This window comes from Bos indicus x Bos taurus, chromosome 29 (genome assembly GCF_003369695.1).
Source record: "Bos indicus x Bos taurus breed Angus x Brahman F1 hybrid chromosome 29, Bos_hybrid_MaternalHap_v2.0, whole genome shotgun sequence".
In the NCBI taxonomy this organism is placed as follows: domain Eukaryota; kingdom Metazoa; phylum Chordata; class Mammalia; order Artiodactyla; family Bovidae; genus Bos; species Bos indicus x Bos taurus.
This window is the reverse complement of record NC_040104.1, coordinates 6,802,023-6,823,233: the sequence shown is the minus strand read 5'-3', so window position 1 is coordinate 6,823,233 and position 21,211 is coordinate 6,802,023. Positions and strand designations below refer to the sequence as shown.

General features: G+C 52.3%; 1 protein-coding gene across 1 annotated transcript; it reads left to right on the top strand.

Moving 5' to 3' along the window:
• Positions 1-1,776: 1,776 nt before the first annotated feature.
• Positions 1,777-6,688, top strand: TMEM151A (transmembrane protein 151A). Its single transcript, XM_027532291.1, has 2 exons — positions 1,777-2,016; positions 4,249-6,688. The coding sequence occupies exons 1-2, from the start codon at positions 1,942-1,944 to the stop codon at positions 5,578-5,580; spliced, it is 1,407 nt and encodes a 468-aa protein (XP_027388092.1). The 5' UTR covers positions 1,777-1,941; the 3' UTR covers positions 5,581-6,688.
• The last annotated feature ends 14,523 nt before the right edge of the window (positions 6,689-21,211 follow it).

The following is a 21,211-nucleotide window of genomic DNA, read 5'->3' as shown; positions in this document are numbered from 1 at the left end:
AATTCCCTACCGCCACTGCTGCCATCCTGCAGACCCCAGGGGCCTGGTGCTGGGAGGGCCCGGGTTCTACACACACACATGCACATATACACACACGGGGTAGAAACACACACACCACACAGACACACACACCGATTACACAGGCCTGGGTTCTCCACACACACAAACACACACATACACACACACACCCTTTGCACCTATTGAAAACCGAGGTCCGGGTCTGAAGTCTCAGAAATTGGGTGGTAATAGTTGGAATAGGATCCTACACTAGGCTCGTCCCATCGACTCTCCCGTGGTCCAGAAGATGTCAGTGGAGGTGTGCTGGTTCGTCTCCAGAAGCTGCAGTTGAAACTCCTGAGTCATTCTCACCCCTGCAGTCATCTCGAAGTGAGACCCCCCAAGTTTCACTCGTGACCTCAGGGACTCCTTTCTCTCATTCCCACCTTTCCTGAAGACAGTCTTCAGGGGTCTCCCTTCTCACAGACTTCCGGCCACTACTTCTCCAAAGCAAGATCAGGGCCTCTTTGACCTGCCTCTAGTTAGCTGCACAGTGTCCAGTTACACCAGGTGGCCTTCCTGCTCTCCAAACTCAATCCATGTGGTCCAATCACAGTGCCTTTGCCCAGAAGTCCCCTCCACCTGGGGTGTCCTTACCTTCACACCCACATGCCCCAAACCTAATTATCCTTTAAGAGTCAGTTCGACGTGTGCCTCTCAGAGAGACAAAGTGAAGAGTCCTGACCTGGCTTGGAATGGATGCTGGAGGCCAGGCTCCAGGCTCCCTCTGGCTGCAGTAGTTTGCCCTGGATGTAAATTCCATGAGAATAGGACCTATGTCATTCTCCACTTCTACACTTGTCTTCACAATGCTTATGAATACTTCACAGTACTTGCATATAGAAGACACCAATAAACATGTGCACCCAATAAATAAAAAAATAAATGGATGAAATTCTGATTCAGTCCTTTCCTCTCTACCACTTCAGTTACTAACTTCATCTTTAAATGTGTAGGGGTGTTGAACAGAATGATCTTTGAGTTACTGTTTGGAAAAAAAAAAATCACAAAATTCACCCAGCATTGCAGCTCCCTATGTCCTACCCACTGACTATCTACCTTGGGGCCTAGGCTCTGACTCAGGGTCAGATGTGAAGATCTGAGGCCCCCGAGGGTCAGGGAGCGGCACTGGGGCCACCAGTACCTGGGAGGGGGGTCCTCTCGTGCAGAACAAATCCCACGCCCCTGTTCCACATGATGAATGTGCCTTGAATCCAACACCTTCCTGTGCCCATTTCACAGGTGGGAAAACTGAGGTTGGGGTGGAGGGTGCCAACTCAAGGTCACAAAGCCTAGGGTGTCCTGGCCTCCTGCTTGCCTACTTCAAGTAGAGCCCAGCGCCTCTGTCCAGCTAATGAGGCTCACCACAGCATTCAGGTCTGTAACTGCCCCTTGTACCACCGCCACAAGCGAGGCTTCAGAGATGGGATCTGGGTGGGCTTAGACCTGGGCCTACTCCTCAGAGATAGGACCCCGCGGGCACCCACCTACCCACCCTCGAGATTCTATTTACAGCGGGGGTAATTCAGGCTCCAGAAAGCAAGGACTCGTCCAAGGTCGCAAGCGCGAGTGCGGCAGGAGGGGAACCCAGGCGTCCGTCCGCCCAGCCTGGGCTTCTCGGGGGCGGGGGCAGTGCCCGCGGTGCCAGGCGCTGCCGGCGGCGCCGCGGGTGCCGTGGGGGCGGGGTCAGCGGAGGGCGGGGCGCCGGGCACCGCGGCCGCCAACGCCGCCGCCACTGCCGCCGCCGCCGCGCTCGAGCTCCGCGCACTCCCTCCGCGGCCGCTGAGCCGAGCGGACGCCCTCCGGGGCCACGCCGCAGCCCTCCGCGCTCCCCCCTATCATGCCCCGGGCCCGGGCGGGGGCCGCCCAAGCAGCCAGGACACCATGCCTGAGGACGGCGGTGGCGACAGCGGGGACGTGCCCGAGATCATTCCGGACGGCGAGCCGCTGCGGGAGGAGGTACCGGCTCCGGGTGATGGGGGGCCGGAGCTGGGGCTGCAGAGGGGAGAGGGCGACAAGAGCCGGGGCGACCCCCAAAGCGGGGGCTGCGGAGGGAAGTCCGGAGCCCCTATGGTCAATGACGTCATTGGGGTAACCTGTATCCTGCGAGGGGTCTCGGGGCCTAGGGGCCCGCGTGAGGGTCGGGGTGGGGCGGCTGGGAAGGGATATGGGGAACAACTCCCACCCCCGACGCCCCCTCGTCCAGCCTCGCCCTCCTGTGACGTCAGCACCGGGCCCCTTCGCGTCCCCATTCTGCAGCGCTGCCCCTCTTCCCTAGAGCCCCCGGGTCAGGCCCCCGGCCCGGCCCAGCTGTTCATGAGGTGCCCGGGCGGAGCCTGCAATGCAGCAGCAGTAGCAGGGACTGGGTGGGGGGGGGGGGGTGGCGGGGAGCAGAGGGAAGAGGGGAGAGGAAGGGAGGTGGCCTCTGGGTACCCCTTCTCCCTCTCCCAGAGGTTAGAACCCAGGGCCCATCCTGCTGGTTGGGACCCTCAGAATGGCCCCTCCTCAGTCCTAAGGAGGATCTGCAGGGGTGTGGGGCCCAGTGTGGGGTGTCCGGGTGATAGGCGGTGAGTGGATCTATGTGTGTGTTTGGGTGAATGTAGGATGCTTGTGGGTGTGTGGATGTCAGTGGGTGCTCCCCACACCTTGAATGGGACATATGTGCCCTACAGTCAGGTGAGGGACTGGGGGCCCCGTGGCTTGGGTGAAGTGCTAATGAGTGAGTGCGTGTGAGCGCAGCCCTGATGTGGGTGGGTCTGTAGGGTGTGGGTGTCAGGTTGCAGTAGGGGTAGGGATGGGGGATGTGCACTGTGATAGGTAAGGTGTGTCCCTGGGTTTCAGTGAGTGTGTAACATGTATGTGCCTCTGTGTGTCCTGTGGTGGGTGGGCCCGGGGAGGTGGGGGAGGCAAGTGCACACGCACCTTGGCACCATGTCACCGTGGGGAAGGGGGTTGTACCCTGGGCACTGGTGAGGGGCTGGTGTGTGTCAGATAAACAGGCAGTGATCACATTCCTGGTGGGTGGATTCTTCGATGAACTTGGGGTGGGGTGGGTGAATCCTGGGGGTGGATGAGGGTATGTGCACCTGACTGCCCCTGCGGGTTGGGGGGGGTGGCACCTGTGGTGGGCTGGGGACAGTTCCTCTCCTCTTGGGTCTCTCGGGGCCTGGTGGGACTGTGGCAGACACGGTGGCCCCTTAACCCCACCTATGCTGTTTCCTCCAGACTATCTCTTCCTTCTTCCCCTTTTCACCCCTTCTCTCCTCCCTCTTTTCTCTCCCTGAGCATCTGGGGATAAAGTGGGGGCCGGGCTGGAAGCTCTGCCAGGGGGGGTGTGCCTGAGTCCCTGGGCCAGGGAGTGGTCCCTGCTGCCCCGCAGCTGTGTCCCGCCCCCTCCCTCAGCGCAGATGGGGAGTGGAGGACGGTGCTCCATCTGCTCCCCTCCCTCCAGACTCACACCTCTCTCTCTTCCTCTTTCTCATTTACTTAAAAGCCTCTCCCAAGTCTCCTGCCATCCCTAGTTAGACCAATGGACCAGAGGGATTGCAGGGTAATGGGAATAATATTTATTCCATTGGCCAGACCCTATGCTAAGATCTTCACACATAGGATCTCCTTGACTTGTCACAACCCCAGTTGACTGTAAACAACCCCAGAATACAGATGAGGAAACTGAGGTCCAAAGAGGATGAGGGGACTAGCCAAGTCATACAGTCAGTGGTGGAGCCAGCACCCAATCCCGGGCACCTAAGGCCACCCCTAGGCTCTTGACCCTTAGGACCCCCTGCCACCCTGGCTTCCCACACCCCCAGGTCCAGGAATCAGTGCCCAGAGAGGGCAGGGATATGGCTGCAATCACACAGCAAATCGGGAGTGAAGTCAAGACCAGAAGGCAGTTTTCTCAACAGCCAGTCGTTGGGGGGCTGGGGTACCCTTCCCTCTTGTGGCAGAGATGAATCTGTTTTCTCCTACATGGGCCGGACTGAAAGGTGACAGGGCACGGTGGAGGCCAGGCTCAGGGCACATAGTTGGAGCCCTGCGGCTCTGCTGTGAGTTGGCTAGAGGGGTGAGGCCAGGAGCGAGCTCCTCCATCCCCCAGAGCCTCAGTTTCCTCCTCTGGAAAGTGGGGAGCAAGCCCCACCCCCTTCACGGGGCTGACCCGGGCCTCCCCTCTCTCTGCCCCTTCTGCAGCAGCGGCCCCTGAAGCAGTCCCTGGGAAGCTCTCTGTGCCGCGAGTCGCACTGGAAGTGCCTGCTGCTCACCCTGCTCATCCACGCCTGCGGCGCCGTGGTGGCCTGGTGCCGTCTGGCCACGGTGCCCCGGCTGGTCCTGGGGCCGGAGGCCGCCCTGGCCCGCGGAGGCGGGGGGCCGCCGCCCACCTACCCGGCCAGCCCCTGCTCCGACGGCTACCTGTACATCCCCCTGGCTTTCGTCTCCCTCCTCTACCTCCTCTACCTGGCCGAGTGCTGGCACTGTCACGTGCGGTCCTGCCAGGCGCCGCGCACCGACGCCAGCACGGTGCTCGCCCTGATCCGCCGGCTGCAGCAGGCTCCGCCCTGCGTCTGGTGGAAGGCCACCAGCTACCACTACGTGCGGCGCACCCGCCAGATCACCCGCTACCGCAACGGCGACGCCTACACCACCACGCAGGTCTACCACGAGAGGGCCGACAGCCGCACGGCGCGGGGCGAGTTCGACTACTCGGCGCACGGCGTCCGCGACGTCTCCAAGGAGCTCGTGGGCCTGGCCGACCACGCGGCCACGCGGCTGCGCTTCACCAAGTGCTTCAGCTTCGGCAGCGCCGAGGCCGAGGCCTCGTACCTCACCCAGCGGGCCCGCTTCTTCAGCGCCAACGAGGGCCTGGACGACTACCTGGAGGCCCGCGAGGGCATGCACCTGAAGGACGTGGACTTCCGAGAGTCCCTCATGGTGTTCGCCGACCCGCGCAGCCCGCCCTGGTACGCGCGCGCCTGGGTCTTCTGGCTGGTGTCGGCGGCCACGCTGTCCTGGCCGCTGCGCGTGGTGGCGGCCTATGGCACGGCCCACGTCCACTACCAGGTGGAGAAGCTCTTCGGCGCCAGCTCGCCCCCGCCCGGCGCCGTGCCCAGCGGGCCCCCGCTCTCCCGAGTGGCCACGGTGGACTTCACCGAGCTCGAGTGGCACATCTGCTCCAACCGGCAGCTGGTGCCCAGCTACTCGGAGGCCGTGGTCATGGGCGCCGGCTCGGGTGCCTACCTCCGGGGCTGCCAGCGCTGCCGCCGCTCCGTCAGCAGCAACTCGCTGCCGCCCGCCCGGCCCAGCGGGCCCCGCCTGCCTTTCAGCCGCAGCCGCCTCTCGCTGGGAGCCGGGGGTCGGGCCACGCCGGGGGTCTTCCGAAGCCTGAGCGGGGGGCCGCTGGGGCGCCGCGGGGAGGACACAGAGCCCCTGGAAAGCCCACCGTGCTATGAGGACGCCCTTTACTTCCCGGTGCTCATCGTCCACGGTGACAGCGGCTGCCAGGGGGACGGCCAGGGTGCTCTCTGAGACCCACGTGGCCCCCAGACTGGCCCTCTCCCCACCATCCCACCCCAGGGGCTTCCATGCCTGAGTGATTGCTGTCCAAAACAGGAGGGAAAACAGACCAGCACACGAGGGGTGGGGGTGGGGGTGGAGCCCTTAGACAGACTAACCGTGCAGTGACTCCTGGTCATCTGGGGGACGAAGGGACACCCCTGCAGTTGAGTCTAGGAACCGTCCCAGCATGGCTCCCCTCCACCGCCACCACCACCACCATGTCCCACCCCCTGCGATGGCAGGTGATCTAGCTCAGGGGGCCTCCCAGGCTGAGCAGGAAAGGAAGTTTCCAGAAAACCTGGGCTGGGGGAGGAGTCCTGGGGACAGCAGATGCCTGCCGCAGAGGGCTGGCTGCCTGTGGACCCTTCCCAGCTCAGTGGAGGCCACGTTAGGGGCCCTCAAGCAACCCAGAAGCACAAATTGGTGGTTTGGGGCCACGCCCAGCTGGGCTGGCATCCACGAACCTGGAGAGTTGGCTATGGCAGCACCACGGCCTCGGCCCCACTCCCCTCCCAGGGTCCCCGTCCTTTCCCCCGCCAGGCCTCTGCTCAGGGCCAGCCCCTGAGCCTGCAGCGTGGCCCCTCTACCGGGAGCCTGGTTCTTGGAGCACAACCCTGTCCCACTCACCCACTCCTGTTTTCCCTCGCACACCCTTCCCCCGCACCCAGTCGCCCCTATAACCCGGGGTTCCTTCTCAGGGCCCCACCTCGAGTCCACCTTCCCTAGTCTCTGCTCCTGGCCCCTGACGTCCGTGTCCACCTCTCAACCACGCACACACCTCTCATCGCCCCCTGACTTCTCTGCTCTTCACCTTCCTGATGACCCACGGGGCTCGGGGCCGCAGGGCATCCGAGGGGCCTCAGCCCCAGCCACAGCCTCTTGGACGATGCCCTTGCTCTGCCAGGGAGGCCCCTGCTTCCTCCATCACTGGGGCCTGGCCCAGGGGACACCGTCCCTCCCCCAGGGAGGCGAGAGTAGTCCCTTCCCTTCCAACTGGGGCTTCCACCCCCTCTCAGGAGCCGGTGGGGGAGGGAGAAGGCAGAGAAGATGCAGATAAAATAAAAAGTATGAAATGGAAGGTCTTCTCTCGTGCATTTCTGGGTGGTGGGTTCGAGGCCACCACGACAAACACGTGGGCCTGGCAGGATCGGGGGTGGTGGTGTGCCAGGGGTGGTGGTGGCTGCAGCACCCCCAGGAGAGGGTGAGCTCCCCACCCGGGCTGGGGCCTCTGAGATTTGGGTTTGAGTTGGTCTGAGTAGCTGACTCCAATCTACTGGCATCTGGGTCATTTCCAAGGGACTATCCAAGTGGCCCCTCTTCCAGCCCAGCAGGGGTGTCCATTCTGCTGCTGGGTGTGCTGAAGACTAAGGGAGGGGTGCTGTGCTTAGTTGCTCAGTCGTGTCCGACTCTTTGTGACCCCATGTACTATAGCCCACCAGGCTCCTCTGTCCATGGGATTCTCCAGGCAAGAATACTGCAGTGGGTTGCCATACCCTCCTCCAGGGGATCTGCCCGACTCAGGGATTGAATCGGCATCTCTTATGTCTCCTGCACTGGCAGGCAGCTTCTTTACCACTAGTGCCACTGGGAAGCCCAAGGGAGGGGTGACTGGTCTCCAGAGTGGGAAGAGAGAGGTATGGCCTGTGGCACAAACTCAGTTCTCCTAACGGCTGTTGGTGTCATGGGTCTGGGGGAATGGGCACTGAGCAGGTCAGAGGACGCAAAGCTGGAACCAGCCAGCCCTGGATCAGGGAGTAGGGTCGGAGGACAGAGCGGGTACAGGAAGGACCTCCCTCCCTCCCTCCCTAGGGAGGTCCTTAAAGTGACATCTCCCTGTACAGCTATGCAGGATGTTTGCTGGGCAAGGGGCATGTGTGCTTGGAATCCTACCTGTGCACCACTCCTCAAGCCCTGGGAGCTGCATCCACCTGGATAAAGGGTGTATGTGCACACTCAGTCAGTCACGTCGGACTCTTTGGCAACCCCTTGGACTGTAGTCCACCAGGCTCTTCTGTCCACAGGATTTCCCAGGCAAGAATACTGGAGTGGGTTGCCATTTCCTCCTCCAGGGGAATCTTCTCCACCCAGGGATCAAACCCATGTCTCCTGTATCTCCTGGACTGGCAGGTGGATTCTTTATCACTGAGCCACCTGGGAAGCCCGGATAAAGGACAGTCTTTTCTAGTCCATGCAAAGGCACCATGAGAGTGCTAAAGGTGGGTGGGATTCTCCCAGGCAGAGATGGGTGGAGGGTGTTCTGGACAGTGGGAGCTACCCACACAAAGGCTTAGGTGCCAGGCATGAAGTAGGGGTCAAAGCAGAGCTGTGGAAGAGGTGGCTGAGGCCTTCAACATCAATGCCAAGAATTTGCCGGTAAACTGGGGCAGCCATGGAAGGTGGTCGAGCAGGAAGTGATAAGCTCAGTGCTGCACATTAGATTTTTAGCAAAAGTCCAGCTGCCTGCTGTTCACCTGGGGAGGGTGAAGTTAGAGACCAGAGCTTTTCTCATACGTCAGCCCACTGCCTTGCAGGGATTGAAGTCCATCCTTTATTCAGAAGCAACTTAGATGGAAAATTCCGTGGTCCCCAAACATTCAAGGAGGCTGCAGCAGGTTGGGAGCCAACGTGTAGCTCCAGCTCCCCCACATGGGAAGACCCCTCTTCCATTGTCCTGCTCTAACACATCAGCCACCAACCACCAGCCCACCAGTCACTATCCATTCTCCTCCCCTCCTCAACACCAGAACCCCAGTTTTACTTTAGATGGCGATGAGCTCAGCTAAAAGGCAACATTTCCAGCCTCCCTTGCACATATGGTATGGCTGTGTGACTTAATTTTAGGGTATGAGATATAAGGAGAAGGTCTTGGAAGGAATTTCTAAAAATGTTCCTCAAAATGGAAACAATATTGGTGAAGGCTAGTTCTGTCCTCTCTGCTTCATCCTGCCTTCAGCCTGGAAGGCAGATGTGATCGTTGGAACTCCAGTAGCTACTTTGGATCAGGAGGTGACCTTGAGAATTGTAGCCATGTGCTGAGGCTAATAGAACAGCAAGATAAAAGACCCTGGGAAGACAATAATTATCTGGTTGTCCAGTGGTTAGGATTTCAAGCTTCCCTGGCTGGGGAACTAGGATCCTGTGTGCTGCATGGTGTGGCCAAAAAAACCAACCAAACAAAAAAAGACCCTGGGCTTCTGATGACATCATAGGTACGTCCATATCATCCCTGGGTTGCCTACTTCCAGACCCTCTCAGTGAAAAAGAGAAGTAAACTGTTAGTTTGTTTAAGCCACTGCTTTTTCTTGTCTCTATCATCAGCAGCTTACATTATTGTCGATCTACTGCTGCAACACAGATTACACTAAAATTTAGTGGCTTGAAACATCAATAATCAGTCTTCCCTGGTGGCTCAGTGGTAAAGAATCCATCTGCCAATGCAGGAGACGTGGGTTCGATCCCTGGTCTGAGAAGATCCCACATGCCATGGAGCAACCAAGCCCATGTGCCACAACTATTGAGCCTGTGCTCTAGAGCCCAGGAGCTGCAGCTCCTGAGCCCATGTGCTGCAGCTGTTGAAGCCCGCCCAAGCCTGCGCTGTGCAACAAGAGAAGCCTGCACATGAAAAAGGAGAGTAGCCCCCGCTCACCACAGCTAGAGAAAAGCCAGCGTGGCAAGGAAGACCCAGCACAGCCAAAAATGAATAAATACATAAAATTATTTTAAAAAATCAATAATCATTACTGTCTCTCCTGATGTCTGTGGGTCACACATTCAGACACGGCACAATGAGAATGGCTTATCTTTATTCCATGACATCTAGGGCCTCTGCTGAAAGAATCAAAAGCCAGGAGTGGAATCATCTGAAAGAACGTTCACTCACGTGTCTGGCAGTTGATGCTGGCCGATGGCTTAGGCAACTAGGGCTGTTGGCTGGAACACCCAAACAGGGCATCTCCAAACTTGGGCTTCCTTATAGCTTGGTGGCTAGGGTCCAAGGACAAATTCACCAAGAGAATTTGGTGAAGGCTGTATTGCTCTTTGCCATCTCGCCTTCAAAGTCAAATATATCACTTCTGCCCCTTTCTATCGGTTAAACCTATTTCAAAGGCCCACCCAGTTTCAAGGGGAAGGAACGTAAGACCCTCACCTCTCCGTGGAGGCTCGTCACCATCACATTGTAAGGTTAGCATGTGAGGTGGGAGATATAATCGCAGCCGTCTTCAAAAATGCAATCGGGGGACTTTCCTGGTGCTCAGGTTGCTAAGACACTGTGCTTCCAATGCAGGGGGCACAGGTACAACCCCGGGTCAGGGAGCTAGATCCCACATGCCGCGATAAAGATTGAAGATCCCATGGGCTGCAACTAAGACCAAATAAATAAATTTTTTAAAAAATGGAATCAGCCAATGAGCCAAACACCATTCCTAACCAATCAATGTCTATAGTCTGGTCTGCAAAATGAGCACCAACAGTTTTTTTTTTTTTGCCACACCTCGAAGCTTGTGGTGTTGACCAGAGAGTGAACCCAAGGCCCCCAGCAGTGAAAGCATAGAGTCCTAACCCCTGGACTGCCAGGGAATTCCTGAACTCCAACCGTTATATAATGCTTGTTTCAGGGAGAAGGTGGTGGTATATGAGATGTGGGCCTACTAGGGGCAGAATGACATGTTTTGGTCATTTATTGGGACCCTCTGGCCTACAGTAGATTAAATACGGATGCAAACTCTGCAGTGTCTCCCATTGAGAGGTGAGATCTATTTCCTTGCTCTTTAGATCTGGGCTGGCCTATGACTTGCCTTGACCAATAGATTGTGGCAGAAGTTGGGCTGTGCCACTTTGGAGGCCGGGCTGCTAGAGGGCTTGCAGCTTCCACCTACACTTTCCTGGAGCCCGGAGACCACCATGCAGTGAAGCTGCCCAGCCTGACCTCCTAAGAGGTGAGCGGTCACACACCCCTGCCAGGTCACACACCCCCGCCAAGGGCCAGCATCAGCTTCCAGATACAGGAGTGAGGCTGTTTCAGACAGGTCAGCCCCAGTGGAGCCACAGAGGACTGTAGCCCCAAGAATGCCCTCCAGGTGGGACTAGCAGATGAACCAGTGAGCTGATCCCAGCGCACACTGTTGACCTACAGACTGGTGAGAAATAAGGAATCCTTGTTTCAAGCCACTACGTTCTGGAGTGGTTTGTTACCTGGAGTGGATAACTGATACAGGCTCTGAACCCAGGTCCATCTCTTTCTTTCTTTCTTTCTAGCTTTTGGTCACACCATGAAAGATCTTAATTCTCCGACTAGGGATCGAACCTGTCCCCCCTTGCAGTGAAAGCTCAGAGTTTTAACCCCTGGACCACCAGGGAAATCCCCACGTCCACCTCCTACTGGAGAGTCACTGGAAAGCTCCCCTCTACTGGTCTGGTGTGTTTTGTTCATGTGTTTGGACTTTGTGAGAGCCAACAGTGAACCAGGAATGCTCCAGTCTAAACCATTCTCAAAAGGAGAATAATGGCAGAGGAAGGGGACCAGAGCTTTGTCCCTAAATCCCAGAAGCCTTTGTCTCTCTGTTCTATGATGGAGAGAGAGAGAGAGAGAGAGCAGTGCCACACAGAGGGTGCCTGAGGGACTTCTCTGGTGGTCCAGTGGCTAAGACTCTGTGCTCCCAATGCAGGGGGCCCAGGTTCGATCCCTGGTTGGGCAACTAATTGCAACAAAGGTCCTGTGTGCCACAGCTAAGACCCAGCACAGCCAAATAAACTTTAAAAAAATAAATATTAAAAAAAAGAAAGAGGATGTCTGATCTTCACCCCCTCCAGCCCTGCTCCTCTCTATCTTTTCCATCTCAGGAAATAGAGTCAGCACTCTTGCTTAAACTTGACACTTGTATAGCAATCTTTTTCTTGTTTTTTCTTTTTAACTTTGCATTAATTATGTAAAATTTCAAGCACCACAAAAGTAGAGAGATTGGTGCAACAGAGTCCTTTGTCTCCAGTGCCCAGCATCACAGCCATCACTGTTATTTCACCCACACGTCCCCCCACTTCAGAAAAGTAAGATCATGGCATCCGGTCCCATCACTTCATGGCAAATAGATGGGGAAACAGTGGAAACAGTGGCTGACTTTATTTTTCTGGGCTCCAAAATCACTGCAGATGGTGATTACAGCCATGAAATTGAAAGACACTTACCCCTTGGAAGGAAAGTTATGACCAACCTAGACAGCATATTAAAAAGCAGAGACATTACTTTGCCAACAAAGGTCTGTCTAGTCAAGGCTATGGTTTTCCCAGTGGTCTTGTGTGGATGTGAGAGTTGCACTATAAAGAAAGCTGAGCGCCGAAGAATTGATGCTTTTGAACTGTGGTGTTGGAGAAGACTCTTGAGAGTCCCTTGGACTGCAAGGAGATCCAACCCGTCCATCCTAAAGGAGATCAGTCCTGGGTGTTCATTGGAAGGACTGATGTTGAAGTTGAAACTCCAATACTTTGGCCACCTGATGTGAAGAACTGACTCATTTGAAAAGACCCTGATGCTGGGAGGGATTGGGGGCAGGAGGAGAAGGGGACGACAGAGGATGAGATGGTTGGATGGCATCACCAACTCGATGGACATGGGTTTGGGTGGACTCCAGGAGTTGGTGATGGACAGGGAGGCCTGGTGTGCTGCAGTTCATAGAGTCGCAAAGAGTCAGACACTACTGAGCAACTGAACTGAACTGAACTGAACCCCCCCCCCCAACTTCTACCCCCTCCAACTGAAGTATTTTGAAGATCCAGAAGTTGTATTAATAGCATTTGATCCATGAACACCTCCCTCACCCCTGACATGAAATCTACATCCAGGATCCTGCCTACAACACCTCTCTAAACAGCCCTCAGGCCTCTCCCAGCCACCACCCTGCTCCAGGTTCCCCCAGGGCATCCTCCTCCAGCGTCAGTCTTAGACTCCGATAGGCCTCCCCTTCGTCGCATGTCCTCCAGCCCATGCAGAATCACCTTGATATGTAAACCCAATCACATCTCCACCATACTCAAAATATACCAGGGCTAGGACTTCCCTGGCGGTCCTGGTAATGAAAACTGCATTTCCAACGTGAGGGGCACGGGTTTGATCCTTGGACAGGGAACTAAGATCCCATGTGTCATGCAAAAATAAATAAATGAACAAATTTTATTTATTTAAATTAAAAAAAGATAATTTTAGACTTTCATATTTTATATATATATATATATATATATATATATATATACACACCAGTGCTTCAAGGAAAACCCAGACTCCTGCCCTGGCCCTCAGACCCCTAATCCCCCAGCCATCAAGGCCTGCGCCTGACCCTACAACAAGCCAGGCTCCTTCCCACCTCTAGGTCTCAGCACCTGACACCCGCCCTTCTAGCTCCTGGAGTCCTCTCCCCAGCTCTCCCCCTGACCCCCAACCGCTGTCTGAACACATCCACTCTCCTACCTCAGCTCCCTCTGCATTTCCTTTCTGCTGCTCAGCAGAGGTGGCAATTATTTTTATTTATGTATGCATGAGGTTATGATTTGTTTCTTCTATTAGAACTAAAGTTATGGAAGGCAGATGGTCACAGGTGTAGACCTGTGACAGAGCTCTAATTTCACCACTACGACCCCAGTGGCCCTCAAGAAGTTACTTATTCTCTCTCAGCTGCAGAACAGTAGATAATAATAGAATCTGCTGACTTCCAAGGCTTATCACCACAATTAAATAAGATAATATGCCACCAACACCGGCTTCCCTGGTGGTTCAGCGGTAAGAATCTGCCTTTGAGTGCAGGAGATATGGGTTCAATCCCTGGGTAGGGAAGCACCCCTGGAGAAAGAAATGATAACCCACTCGAGTATTGTCGCCTGGGAAATCCCGTGGACAGAGGAGCTTGTCAGGCTACAGTCCATGGGGTCACAAAAGAATTGGACATGACTTAGTGACTAAAACAGCAACAATAAAAACACCAACACAACACTGCAAATCAACTATACTTCAATAAATAAATAAACAAAATCACCACGATACTAAAAAAAGAAAAACATAGTATGCCGCCATGCTTAGAAAAGGGTTTGCGACATAATAAATGCTCAATAAATTTAGGTGTCATCATCATTCATACTGTTTTTATTCATTATAAATAGGCACTCCATATTACACACACACACACACAATCACACACGCCAGCAGCCAGCACAGCGCCTGGCACATAATTCATGTCCGGTGAATATGTGTTAAGTGAATGATCCTTCAGCTGCTACCAACACTTCCAGGGTGACTGAGGTCACAAGGTCCCGAGGATGGGCTGGTGGCCCATTTCACGTCATCCTGTGGCCCAGAGCTGCCAAAGGAGCTTTGTGTCGCCCAGCCTCCCCGGAAGTGGAGCTTTATCTTCCTTGGCTAACAGCCCAGAGAAGGGCACCCAGGGAAGTGTAGGCTGCCTTCCTGATCCAGAACAACCTATGAGGGTGTGTGCCTCCTCTGTGGGTCCAGACTCAGGACAACTGGACCCCCAGAACCTCCCCCAGGTGGCAGGCTGCTGCAGTTTCCGTGACCGTCATCTTCCTTCTTCGATCACGCTCACTGCGCTCTGGCCCTCCAGAGTTCCTAAGTACGAAGTGATCGCTGAGGTGGCTAGAAAGGGCAAGGACCCGACCCTGAGCCGGGGCGGGGAAGGCAAGTTGCTGCCTTGCTGGGTGAAGGTCTAAAGCTCCTGGAAGTCCGATCTGACAGGAACTAAGGAAAGCAGTGGCCATATTGATAACCGTGCACCAAATGTCGGAGGACGCGAACCTCTGCCCCAAGGGGGAGATCCTGCCCAGAATGTCGGCTGAGGCCAAAACCGGCTAGTTTTCTGTAACTCGTGGTTGCCAGGAAAAGGCAGTTGTATTTTTCTTCTTTTTGGCTGCTGTTTCTAAAACTTGTTAAATAAAACTGACTAAAATACTCATTTTTTTTTTTCAGTAGAGGAGTTTCAGTGTATGTGTTATAAAATACGTGTTATAACTAATATTGTAATATTAGCGTAATATTTTAACAAAGATCAAGCTCACAACTCTAAAAAACACTTATAAAACAAACATAGTATCATTGAAAAATTCAGACTCTGGATATTTAGGAAGTTAGGAGTTGGAGTGTTACTGAATCCAGGTCTGGTGGCTCCACCGCTTGAAAACCAATTCTCAAAAGAGTTGATAGGAAAGGAAAGGTTGCTTTATTTTGGAAGAAGTTAACAAGGGGTGAAGGTCAACTCCTGTCCGAGAACCAGTTCCCCTCCACTGACAATCAGTGGCAAAAGCTTGTATAGGCTGAGGGATGGGGCTACATGGAAAAAACGGTCCAATCAGCTCTGACTGTCATCTTGAAATCGGTCATCAGTGGTCTGACCAGCATCACCTTGATTAAGTACAGTTAATTTCACATGCTAGCAAGATTATGCTCAAAATCCTTGAAGGTAGGCTTCAGCAGTACATGAACTGAGAACTTCCAGATGTACAAGTTGGATTTAGAAAAGGCAGAGAAACCAGAGATCTAATTGCCAACACCTGTCAGATCATAGGAAAAGCAGGGGAATTCTAAAAAAAATCTGCTTCTTCTTCGTTGACTACGCTAAAGCCTTTGCCTGTGTGGATCACAACAATCTGTGGAAAATGCTTAAGGAGATGGGAATACCAGACCACCTTACTTGTCTCCTGAGAAGTTGTATATAGGACAAGAAGCAACAGTTAGAATCAGACATGTTCAAAACTGGGAAAGGAGTATGGCAAGGCTGTATATTGTCACCCTGCTTATTTAACCTCTGTGTAGAGTACATCATGAGAAATGCCAGACTGGATGACTCACAAACTGGACTCAAGATTGCCAGGAGAAATATCAACAACTTCAGATATGCAGATACCACTTTAATGGCAGAAAGCCAAGAGGAACTAAAGAACTTCTTGATGAGGGTGAAAGAGGAGAGTGAAAAACCGGGCTTAAAATTCAGCATTCAAAAAAACTAAGATGATGGCATCTGGTCCCATCACTTCATGGCAAATAGTTGGGGAAAAAGTAGAAACAGTGATAGATTTTATTTTCTTGGGTTCCAAAATCACTGACTGCAGCCATAAAATTAACAGACGCTTGCTTCTTGGAAGAAAAGCTATGACAAACCTAGACAGCATATTAAAAAACAGAGACATTGCTTTGCTGACAAAGGTCCATATAATCAGAGCTACGGTTTTTCTGGTAGTCGTGTACGGATGTGAGAGATGGACCATAAAGAAGGCTGAGCACTGAAGAATTGATGCTTTCTTAATGTGGTGCTGGAGAAGACTCTCTAGAGTTCACTGGACAGCGTGGAGATTAAACCAGTTAATCCTAAAGGAAATCAGTCCTGAATATCATTGGAAGGACTGATGCTGAAGCTGAAACTCCAATACTTTGGCCACCTAATGTGAAGAACCAATTTACTGGAAAAGACCCTGATGCTGGGAAAGATTGAAGGCAGGAGGAAAATGGGGTGACAGAGGATGAGACGGTTGGATGGCATCACTGACTCAATGGACGTGAGTTTGAGCAAATTCTGGGAGACAGCGAAGGACAGGGAAGCCTGGCATGCTGTAGGGTGCATGGGGCTGCAAAGAGTCAGACATGACTTAGCGACTGAACAACAACAAATCTTCAGTTTCAGGGTCGGCTTGTTTCCATTTCTTGAGGGCAGCTCTCTCTGGCAGCTTTTGTTATGGCTACAGTCTGGTCATCATGTAGTTAACTTCTCCACCTGGTGGGGGTTTCAGTATCTACAAGACAGCTCACAGGATATGGCTCAGAATATTGTCTACAGCCCTTGAGAAGAAACTAAAGGTCCTTGTCTATGCTTAATGACTAAACTATTGTGATTTGATCTCCTCTGACTGTTTTCCTTTGTTTCTGCATGTTCTTTCTTCTCTCATTAAACTTAATCTTTGGCTAAAAATTTTCCACAGACAAACTCAGGCAGAAGAAATGGGGCACAAGGACCATAGGTTCCTTGGTCCTGTTTCAGGAGGGGAATTCCCCAGTGATCCAGTGGTTGGAACTCAGTACTCTCACTGCCAGGGGCCCAGGTTTGATCCCTGGTTGAGGAACTAAGATCCCACAAACTGAGTGACGTGGCCAAAAAAACAAAAAGAGAATCAGAGTTCCCCTTGTGCAAGAAGGTGGGTGGCAGCTTTTGTCGTTTCAGAGACCCCCAACCATGGGGTAAAATGGAAACTGCAATCTCCACTTTCAACCTGACCCTCTGCCTTGAGCTCTGATTCAGGCATCCAAGTGTCTTCCTGTCTGATTCAGGCCCACTTGGATGACCTCCAAATACTGCAAATGCGACAGAGCCCACATTGAACATCATCCATCTTTCCCAAGGGGCTGCTTCTCATGGGTCTCCTCCTCCATGAATGGCACCACCAGGGGGAGCCAAAACTTGGCGGCCACCATCGTCCCGGCTTCATCTTCAGCCAGTCACTGGATCTGGTCCAAATCCACTCTCCAGCCACCTCTGAACTTGACTGTCTCCTCCCATCCGAACTCTGCTTCTGCCTTGGTTCAGATCACCACCCACTCCTGCCTGGGCAGGGCCCTGAGGGGTGTCACCTTTTCTGTTTCTTTTTTCCCCAGTTTTGTTGAGATATAATTGGCATACAGGTCTTTCCAGGAGTCATGTATAGATGTGAGCGCTGAACAGAAAAGAAAGCAGAGCATCAAAGAATTGATGCTTTCGAACTGTGGTGTTGGAGAAGACTCTTGAGGGTCCCTTGGACTGCAAGGAGATCAAACCAGTCAATCCTAGAGAAAATCAACCCTGAATACTCTTTAAAAGAACTGGCCCTGAAGCTGAAACTCCAACACTTTGGCAACCTGATGCGAAGAGCTGACTCATTGGAAAAGACCTTGATGCTGGGAAAGATTGAAGGCAGAAGGAGAAGAGGGCAACAGAGGATGAGATGGTTGGATGGCCTTACCAACTTGATGGACATAAACTTGGGCAAACTCCGGGAGATGGTGAGGCATGGGGAAGCCTGGCATGCTGTAGTCCATGGGGTCGTGAACAGTCGGACACGACCGGGTGACTGAACAACAACAACTGTATGTGTTTAAGGTGTATAGCATAATGATTTGACTTACAACGATAAAAAAATAGAAAAATATTTCCCTTGTGATAATATTCTAAGAACTCTTAGAATTTATTGCCTTAACAACTTTCATGTATAGCATACAGCAGTGTTGATTATCTTGTCATGCTGTACATCACATCCCTAGTACTTATTCATTTTATAACTGGAACATTGTACCTTTTGACTATATTCATCCAATTCATTTTCCTCCCACCCCCCACTTCTGGTAAGTACAAATCTGATCTCTTCTTTTGTGAGTTTGTTTGGTTTTGAAGTATGATTGATCTACAGTACTCTGTTAATTCATGGCATACAACATAGTGATTCAATATTTGTATACATTTCAAAATAATCACCATGATAAGTCTAGCTGTCACCTGTCAATGCAAAGCTACTACGTAATTATTCACTGTACTCCTCACACTGTATGTTTCAGCCCCATGACTCATCTATGTTGTAACTGAAGGTCTGGACCCCTTTATCCCCCTCACCTATTTCTCTTGCTACCCCCACCCGCTCTATCTTACATATTCTTACTGCTTTCCTTCTGGTTACTTCCGTGGACCTGAGCCCTTGTGGAAAGTCTGAGGCATAGTAGTGTCTTGATAAACACTGGACAAATGTGTTTGTTTTTTAGTGTCCAGCAGGTTCCCTGACCTCCATCTGAACCCTTCCCCTTGTAATAATCCTTGTTCACATGGGGATACATGGCTTGGCATGTGTTTAAACATCCTAAGTTACACATTCAGGAACCAGGAAAATGACCCAAGATGGGTCTTTTGTGAGCAAGTTCTGTGGTACAGCATCCACTAGGAAGAAAATAAAAATCTACTCTTTTATCATTTCCTTATCAGTGAGAGAAACTGCCACTTAGCAGTTGCCTGCTGCTTTCAACCAAGCTGCTGGGTCTGTAATCCAGAGCTTCCCCGGCTCTTCAACCAACAAAATTACAGGCAAGTGGTGCAAGAAAGGGCAAATGGATGCTAGGAATATAAATTCTAGGCAAAATCTCAAAGACTCTGAGACCGGCTGGAGACAGGCATCCAGCAGTGGCCTGATCACACTGCTCCTGAATCCCTGTTCTGTCCTCCAAGCTACCCCAGCTTCTGCTTGTTTCCAGGCCTGAATTTCATCCCACATTAACCCCGCAGCTTCCAGTGTTTTACAAAGATTTCCTTCTGTTTTGCTTGCCATCAAAGGATGCTGACTCGCTGGGGGCCAAGGTACCCCTGGAAGGTGAGCATTTGAGACCTCGTCTCCTTTGGGGATTCAAAGTGATTAAATAGCCCCAGATGGCTGGAGATGGACTTGAATTATGACCAGATGGCAGGAAAGAACCTCAAGGGACCCCAAGAGGGAGGAGTAACTAGACACAAATTCATACGGGGTCTGATGCTTCCTAGACAAAAAAGTCAGCATCATCTCATGAAACACAGAAACATCTCCCGAACCAGGCCTTCACTCCTGAGGCTGTGACAGCTTGTATCCGCACACTGCCCTCCGGTCCCATAGCCATGTGACCAGGAATGACTGCTTCATGTAAATCAGGAGCAATAGCACCTCTCCCCACTGCTTGGACAGCAGCAGGAGGTGGTGGCAAGTTCTCACTAACAAAACAAGCTGACAATAAAAAGCAGACTTCATCGTCTCTCCTACTGGGCGCTCCACCACAGGACCAGCTTGCTGTGGCTAGAGGGGTCTCGCACCAACCTGGAACCCTTTTTCCGGTCCCCAAGTATGGTCAGCAGAACGATGGCCCCAAATATGCCCACGTTCTAATCCCTGGAACCTGTGCATATGTTATCTTATACAGAAAAGGGAACTCTGCAGATGTGATTAAGGTTAGAACCTCGAAAGGGGAGATTATTATCCTGAAATATACAGGTGGAGCACTCATTTTAATCAGTACTTTGAAGTTTTTTTTTTTTTTTTTTTTTAATTTTTGATTGCTTTGAGTGGCCCCCAGGATCTTAGTTCTCCAGCCAGGGACCAAACCCATGTCCCTGCGTTGTGCGTGCAGAGTCTTAACCACTGCACCACTTTTTTGTGTGAGAGCATGCGTGTTCAGTCACTCAGTCATGTCCGACTCTTTGCGACCCCTTGGACTGCAGCCCGCCAGGCTCCTCTCTCCATGGGAATTCTCCAGGTAAGAATACTGGAGTGGGTTGCCAAGCCCTCCTTTAGGGAATCTTCCCAACCCAAGGATTGAACTCAGGTCTTCCACACTGCAGGTGGATTCTTTACCATCTGAACCACCAGGGAAGCCCTCTTTTTTTTCTGGGTGCTTTTTTAATCAGCCTATTTTCAGTGGCCACTGAGAGTGGAGAATCTCTGGGACCTGGTGACACCTCAGTCTGTGGGGTAGGCAGCTCACAAGTGGGATAGACTGATACTACAATTCTGTTCTCCGAAGCCTTGGAATTTTTTCCTCTGTATTGTTCCAAGGAAGCCCGACTCTTCCCAGCATGGGGCCAGTGCTTAGTCGGGGCTGCTGTGAGTCCTCTGACAAAGCTTCTGTTGGATGCCTGCATTAGAGCAAGAAAACCCAGCTTCCCATAACGCCCTCTGAGACCATGCATGAGTCAAGAGCTAGACCTTTACTTTTTGGCTGCCTGGTTTTAAGAGTTCATCCCCCAAAGCCAGGTCTGCCCCCCCTCCATAGGCTCCTGTCATTCCTCTTGGGTGTGATATATCTTCCTAACTTGATTCTGCCCACCACCCACACCCATTTTGTTTTTATTTTCCATCTTCTCCTTAGCTACCATGGGACCAACCTGGCAACAGAGTGGAGCGAGGGGGAGGGGGAGGGTTACAGGCACCCCAACCTCACACACCTTCTTCCCCGTCCTTGTACGCGTCCTCAGTCAGAATCCTGGCATCTAACAAGATCCCTTCTTTGATGTGGGGCCCATGCACTGCAGCAAAATCATGGGGTGCCATGAAAGATAGAACTTTGAGGGAAAGACAGAGACACTGGACATCTGTCAAACAACTGGCAAGCTGCTAGCTTGAGGCGGTTTCAACATCGGGTTGCACTACATTCCTTTCGATGACGTAATCTCTTTGCACAGCTGGATTTTTGGCAGCTGCCATGATAAAAAGCAAATACTGCAGTGAAAGTCAATGCCGAACAGGAAATGAAGGTGACGATGTCCAGTCGGATTCCAAGTTTTGAGAAGTGGTACACACACCCCACCGGCAAGCAACTGTGGTCATTTAAGAATAAAATATTTTTGTATCTTCCAATATCTCTATATTATTTTCTCAAATGACTACTGAAGTATTAAAACACAAGCATTTTTTACATTGTTTATATCTATTTACTAAATGGAACTATTGGGTGACCGAGGGACTCCATGAAAAAATCAAGTGAGACACTCAGGACATGGTAAACTGACAATGTTTGGGAACCTTTACTGTAGGGACTTGGTGGGCGTGAGATGTCAGTTTCTGGGGATTCGGCTCT